The following is a 7,518-nucleotide window of genomic DNA, read 5'->3' on the forward strand; positions in this document are numbered from 1 at the left end:
GATATTTAATTGTGTATGCTTGTTTCGACCTATACTTACATTTAGATGACCTTAGCTGACCTTAAGACATTTTAAAAAACTAATTATAATAATTTAATAACACTGTAAAATGTAATCATCTTCAAATCTCAAAATAAACATCACTTTTTCATACTGTACATTGCAATGTTGTAATGACCCGCAATCCAGCTTCTCCAGCATCGCACTCACTTTTTTTTACGCAATGTTTGCAGGCACTTACAGAGATGAAGTTTGATTTCCTCATGACGGTGTGCAACCACGAGCACTACATTCCTCTAAATCTGCCCATGGCGTTCGGCCGAACCAAGTTGCAGCGAGTCCAAGGTAGGTCTCTCCACCCTCCACCCACCTTGCCATGGCTTTCCTTGCCCCCATCCTCCCCTCCATCCCAGTCTAAAACTTCACCACTTTAAGATCTGCTAGCTGCACCATTCATTATGCCATGTAACTTGAACCTGAAAACCAGCCACACAGGGACTTAAGTGTCACGAAATGGGGCGTGATGGCACTCAAGCTTAACATATAATTTTGGCACGAATCAGAATATCCCCTAAACACTGGATTTAACAAGTTCAGTTATAACACATGTAACACGTAATGACTGTCATGAGTTTATCAGTTTCACCATTTCAAAAAAATAAATAAAACACTCTCCTTTTACTAAAACGTTCAGTCAATCAGCATGGATAAGTGTCTGAGCATAAACAGTTCAAATGAAGGTCAGACAATATGACCTCTCATTTTTTTCATTGAGGCACAGGATTAGCATACTACCATACTACTCATATGTGCAGTGTCAATTATGTGTACTGTGCACAGTATGTACACTTCCTTTCCAAAGTTTGGGATCAGTTATGTTTTTGAATGCTCAGCAATGCAGGATTTATTTGATTAGAAATACTGTAAAAACGGTAATATAGTGAAGTAATATTACAATTTGAAATAACTGATTTCTGTGTTAATATATTTCAAAATGTAATTAATTCCTGTGATGGCAAAGCTGAATTTGCAGCAGTTCCCAGTTAATTTTCAATGGGAGAAATGCTGCAGGTGTCAGACGCTCCCTGATGAGTTCTGCCTCTTTATGACAAAGCCTAGTTTCTAGTGGCACAAACCACAAAAGATAAACGTTTCACAGCTGATGCATATCATTGATCAATCAGAGATGACATTATTCTCAATCAATCATTGCATTTGGCTTTGATGTAGTCAAAAAACATGGAGGAAAAATACATTAACTGATTTTCCTGTAGTTTTTGAAACTAATATGCATATTCACACAAAGAAACATACACAAAAACATATTTAAATTATACACACCTTTCAAAAGTTGATCAAAACTGCAGGAAGACTACAGTGATACTGCGAAATATTATTAGAAAACCGTTACCTTAAATGGTATTTTATTATGTTTTAAAATGTATTGTAATTTATTCCTGTGATGAATTTTCAGCATCATTACTCTAGTCTTCAGCATCACATGATCCTTCAGAAATCATTCTAATATGTTGATTTTCTGCTCGCAAAATTTCTTATTATTATCAATGTTGTAAATAGTTTTTGTTATATTTTTGTGGAAATCATTATACAATTTTATCAGGATTCTTTGACGTACAGAAAGTTAAAATGAACAGCATTTATTTAAAATCGAAATCTTTTGCAACATTATAAATGTCTTTACTGTCACTTTTGATCAATTTAATGCATCCTTACTAAATAATAGCATTAATTTATTTTTTTTAAATTATAGTTTAATTCGCTGAATTAAATGTGCATCAATGTAGCATACTGTTCTTTGAAATGTTTATCATTACGTAATGCATAATTAACCATTTAAAGTCCATTTAAAAATCAATAAATAAACAAATGAAAGGAAGTATGTACTATATACTGTGTGCAGTATTCATTAGTGAGCACTATTCCATTTCAAACACAGCCGCACACCTTCACAGCTTCACTTCCACCACTGATAATGGCAATCCTGCATGATTGCTTCCTTTATTCATTATTTCAGATTTTATTTCGTATGCGGCGGAGTGTTTTGGTGTCGTAGGTAGGTGATGCCGACCAATGCCGACGCAAACGCACTTCCAGTCACCAGATAATCGTCCTGATAACCCCACTAATTGCCTTGCTGTGCTCCAGCATCATTCATCAATCACTGTCTAACTGCATTTGACGCTTCAGGTTGAGGCCTTTGCTTTTTCTGTAACCAAGCATAACATATTTGCTTTGCTCTGATGAAATTCAATGACTAAATGTGTATTGTGACAGGATTTTTTAGATGATTTTACACCACAGAAATTAAAAGGGCAGTGTTTTCCTGCTGCCTGAGATGTTTGTTGCTGTAATGAAGTTGTCTGTCTTGTCCTGTCTGCACTTGCCCTTTTTAACTGTGTAATACTACACATGCAGAATGAGTGCGGAAACACCTTGTGTGCACTTGTTGTAATCTGGTTTTTATTACTATTATAATACGAAAATGTGAGGAAATGTGGCTGTTCTGTTTTCAATTCTGAATACAGAGAGTACAAAAGATCTTAAAAGAGATTGTTCAGCCGAAAATGAAAAACTTTTCATCATTTACTCGCCTTCATGTTTTTCCATTCCTTTCTTGTGTGGAACAAAAAATAAGCATTTAAGTAGCATTTTCACCAGATAATCGTCCTGATAACCCCACTAATTGCCTTGCTGTGCTCCAGCATCATTCATCAATCACTGTCTAACTGCATTTGACGCTTCAGGTTGAGGCCTTTGCTTTTTCTGTAACCAAGCATAACATATTTGCTTTGCTCTGATGAAATTCAATGACTAAATGTGTATTGTGACAGGATTTTTTAGATGATTTTACACCACAGAAATTAAAAGGGCAGTGTTTTCCTGCTGCCTGAGATGTTTGTTGCTGTAATGAAGTTGTCTGTCTTGTCCTGTCTGCACTTGCCCTTTTTAACTGTGTAATACTACACATGCAGAATGAGTGCGGAAACATCTTGTGTGCACTTGTTGTAATCTGGTTTTTATTACTATTATAATACGAAAATGTGAGGAAATGTGGCTGTTCTGTTTTCAATTCTGAATACAGAGAGTACAAAAGATCTTAAAAGAGATTGTTCAGCCGAAAATGAAAAACTTTTCATCATTTACTCGCCTTCATGTTTTTCCATTCCTTTCTTTTGTGGAACAAAAAATAAGCATTTAAGTAGCATTTTTCCATTCATTAAGGGTTCACAGTGACTAAAACTCCAAAACTGACGCTGTAGACAAACACTACTATTCAAAAATGTAAGGATTCAAAAGAAGGCTCTAATACTCACCAAGGTTGCTTTTATTTGATCGTAGATACAGTAAAAACTGTAATATTGCCAAATATTATTACAATTTAAAATAACTGTTTTCTATTTTAATATATTTTGAAATATAATTTATCCATGTGATGACAAACCTGAATTTTCAGCATCATTACTCCAGTCTTCAGGGTCACATGATCCTTCAGAAAGCATTCTAATATGTTGATTTGCTTCTCAAGAATTAAAAAAAAAATTATATCAATGTTGAAAACATTATTTGTATAATACATTTTCAGTATTTCAAACATTTATTTGAAATAGAAATCTTTTGCAAACATTATAAATGTCTTTACCATCATTTTGTTTTGTTTTTTTAAACTTTTGAATAGTAGTGTATGTAATATAAGTCTTTTAAAGCCATACAACATCTTTGTGTGAGGAACAGACTTAAAATCTTCCTCTTCGCTTAATCATGAAATCAGTGAATTGAATTCATTTAGTCCAGTTTAAAAAGAACCTGCTCAAAAGAATGGTTTGTTCACTGACCCACATATCACTGTGTGAAGATTCTTCAAACATTCTCCTTTTGTGTTCCACGGAATGAATAACAGCATGCATGTCTAAAGCAACTTGAGGGTGAGTAAAAATTGACAGAATTTTAAATTGTACGTGAACAGCTTCTTGTCATTAGAGGATAAATCTTGTCATCAAGATTTTGGTATTATTGCTAAAGAAGGCTATTTATAATTGCATGGCCTATTTTCAATAACAAAAAAGATGCTTTCACTTTAAGCACAAGGTTTTTCTGTCACTCTTTGGTTTCTGTTTCTGTCGTTGTTTGATGTCTGGAATGCAGTGAAGTCTGCTTTCCTAAAAGCATTTGAAAGTTGTCAGCCATCAAACCCTAGACACTGTCTTTTCATTTGGATGCCTTTCACTATCACAGATGTCAGTGACTTAACGCAGGAGCGTTACCTGTTACACCTGTATGTTAAGCACCATTTGCATATATGCATCTTTAAAAGTATTGCGTCTTTAGGATGCATGAAATAAAAGTGTTGCTTCTTACTTTTTAATAAAAGGCCACACAGATTGCAAAAACGTTCATAATACTGTAAATGCTGGTGTGGAACATTGCTGACCCTGAAATGATGTGTTTCAGATCAGAGTTTGGAGTACAGCCTGACCGAGGATTATTGCAAAAACCATTTCCTGGTGGGTCTGCTTCTGCGAGAGGTTGCCGATGGACTCCAGGGCTGCCCAGAGATCAGACAGCTGGCTGTGGCTGCACTCAAGAACCTCATGATCAAACATGCCATGGACGACAGATACAATGCTTTTAAGGTAAGTTGTGTAATTTCACAAACATATGTATCGTTTTAGAAAGGACAGGACAATTCCTGTCCCTGCTGCTGCTGAATAGACAGGTGTCATCAACCTTTGTTCGCAGAAGAATTGTTGTTTTCCAAGTGCAACTTTACATAACTGTTATGTTAATAATGTTAATGTTAGTCTCCATGAGTCTTTTGTTTCGCACTGTTGGTTTAATTAGTAGTGTTTACTAAAGCAAGCATCACTAATAGTATTGCTTATACATCGTGCTGGGCGGTATACCGGTTCATTCATTTTGAAAATACCACAATAAGTGTATGTCGCTTAAACAACGTTTGGAACTCGACACTGTTTGAAAGTGGTCACTGTTGCACTGTGGTGAGGGAACAGCTGTATGTGTTACTAAGCGTGAAAGTTCCGAAACTGAAGCTGTAGAACTAATAGAACGTGATGACACAGAAGAACTCATCCATAATATCCACATTGACCGCCACAAATATCCACCGCCCCCTGCCATCAGCTCCCGCGTCTCACACACACGAGCGCGACTTTAGCACTAAATTTAGCGACTTTCAGACCCTTTTAGCGGCATTTTTCCATAGAATATTCATACTGACAAACCTAGCGACTTTTTTGAATAAACCTTAGCTGTGGTTCAGTTGGCCTCTCGGCGTCTGTTCTGTGCAGTGAGCGGCAGAGAAGCAGTGCATTCAGTTGGCCGCACCGCAGCCGACTCGTCAATAAATGAGTACAAACCGGCGTTTCCTAGCACCTGTCGCTTACTGACTGTTTGGAATTATAAATATGAGCGTAGTTCGTCTGTTAATATCACATGCACTTTTGTGTTCGTTGTTTTTTTTGTTTGTTACTCAGACTCAGGCAGTGCGCTGCATGAGATAAAAAAGTTATATAGCCAAAACAACCGCATAGCCACTCTTTAGTGTAGATGCATGTTGATTTTATCAGACGATGCCGCGATTATAAATGAGAGTGACTCCTGGTTAACGTGTATTAAAAGGGGTTGTGTTTAGTCACTATTTAGTGTGGTATTTTTTTTTTACAATATTCACTCATCATGACAGTAAAATAGGGCATTCTAAGTCAATATACTGCAGTATTTCCTCTCTCAATCAGTAGAAAATATGGTTAACACGCGGTCATGCATGAAAAAAAAAATACCGTCATGTACCGTGAAACCGGTATAATTTTGAAAAATACTGTGATATAAATTTTTGGTCATACCGCCCAGCACTACTTATACATGTGGTTAGGAATTCAAAACAAACCCTTAAAGGGATACTCCACCCAAAAATGAAAAATCTCTCATCATCCCAGATGTATAAGACTTTCTTTCTTCTGTGGAACACAGAGAATTGTAGGGGGAAAAAAACTATTAATCCATGTAATTCAAGTGAATGGGACCCTCAAAGTAGATGTTTCAACAACCATGCAAAACAAACGATAATCCATACAACTCCAGTTGATGAAACTGAAGCGAAACAATAGGTATGTGTGAAAATACTATTAACTTAAAGTTTTTCAAACATTTCTTCCTTCAGAACATTGTAAAGCGTGCCATGAACACATTGTGAAACTCACGAGAAGTGATGCCGAAACACAGATGGCGTCACTTTTTGTGTGAGTTTCACGTGGGATGTTTATGTCGAGTGTGAACTTGTATGACAGTTGGCTAGAAGCAATGGTTTAGAAAAAAAGAAAAGAAAACACTCAGTTGGTTCCACAGAAGACAGAAGGTCATGTGCATCTGGGTGAATACATGATGAGAGATTGTTTATTGTTGGGTGTAGTGTACCTTTAACCCACACATATAATGACAGACATAAATGACTGCTCAAATCCTGCAGCTTTTTGAGGAGAGCTGTGCTATTACTTTTCTAAGCCAACAAATTTGCTAATTTTGTCTGGCAGCAAAAAAACGGGCAAAAAAAAAAAAAATATGATAGACCAGGATTAAAAATGGAACTGGAGTTGTATCTAAAGACTAGAATATCATAGGCACTTATGGATGAACTTGGACTAGTAAGCAGTCACCTAGACCACCATAGCAACTGCATAGAAATAGTCTAACATCCTCTCATATATCCTTGAGAGTCCTCATGTCATGGCAACACCCTAGCATCATGGTACCTCACATTAGCTTCTGAAAATGTAAAACCTTGTTTATTTGGATGTTTTGTGTATTAAAATCCCATGTCAAGAAATTCAATACCAGATTCAATTTAGATAAATACCAAGTAAATGTATTAATATATTAATTAATACGATGCAGCACAAATAAGTGTAGTTAAACTTTTCTGTACGACATGCACAGGGATGCAGGAGTTTATTTGAGATGACCCCAATGCATAAGCAAGTCGATGTTATTGAAATTTGTGGTATTTGCATCTTTTATCAAGGAGGGTGGCCGACAACAATGCAAAGAAATCCTCCAGTTACAGTGGGGAAAAAAAGTATTTAGTCAGCCACCAATTGTGCAAGTTCTCCCACTTAAAAAGATGAGAGAGGCCTGTAATTTTCATCATAGGTATACCATAGGCCCCATTCATTCTTTCGTTTACACGGATCAGTCGTTCTGGTCCCTTTGCAGAAAAACAGCCCCAAAGCATGATGTTTCCACCCCCATGCTGCACAGTAGGTATGGTGTTCTTTGGATGCAACTCGGCATTCTTTCTCCTCCAAACATGACAAGTTGAGTTTTTACCAAAAAGTTCTATTTTGGTTTCATCTGACCATATGACATTCTCCCAATCCTCTTCTGGATCATCCAAATGCTCTCTAGCAAACTTCAGACGGGCCTGGACATGTACTGGCTTAAGCAAGGGGACACGTCTGGCACTGCAGGATTTGAGTCCCTGGC

General features: G+C 36.7%; 1 protein-coding gene across 1 annotated transcript in view; it reads left to right on the forward strand.

Annotated features, from left to right (window-relative positions):
• Nucleotides 1-7,518, forward strand: part of dock11 (dedicator of cytokinesis 11) — an 82,922-nt gene that overhangs the window by 35,371 nt on the left and 40,033 nt on the right. Inside the window, exons 30-31 of the mRNA XM_016242060.1 lie at nt 234-345; nt 4,471-4,652. Coding sequence (XP_016097546.1) covers nt 234-345; nt 4,471-4,652 — 294 coding nt within the window. The remainder of the gene's footprint in view (nt 1-233; nt 346-4,470; nt 4,653-7,518) is intronic.

The sequence above is a fragment of the Sinocyclocheilus grahami genome, unplaced genomic scaffold (genome assembly GCF_001515645.1).
Source record: "Sinocyclocheilus grahami isolate Dianchi unplaced genomic scaffold, SAMN03320097.WGS_v1.1 scaffold645.1, whole genome shotgun sequence".
In the NCBI taxonomy this organism is placed as follows: domain Eukaryota; kingdom Metazoa; phylum Chordata; class Actinopteri; order Cypriniformes; family Cyprinidae; genus Sinocyclocheilus; species Sinocyclocheilus grahami.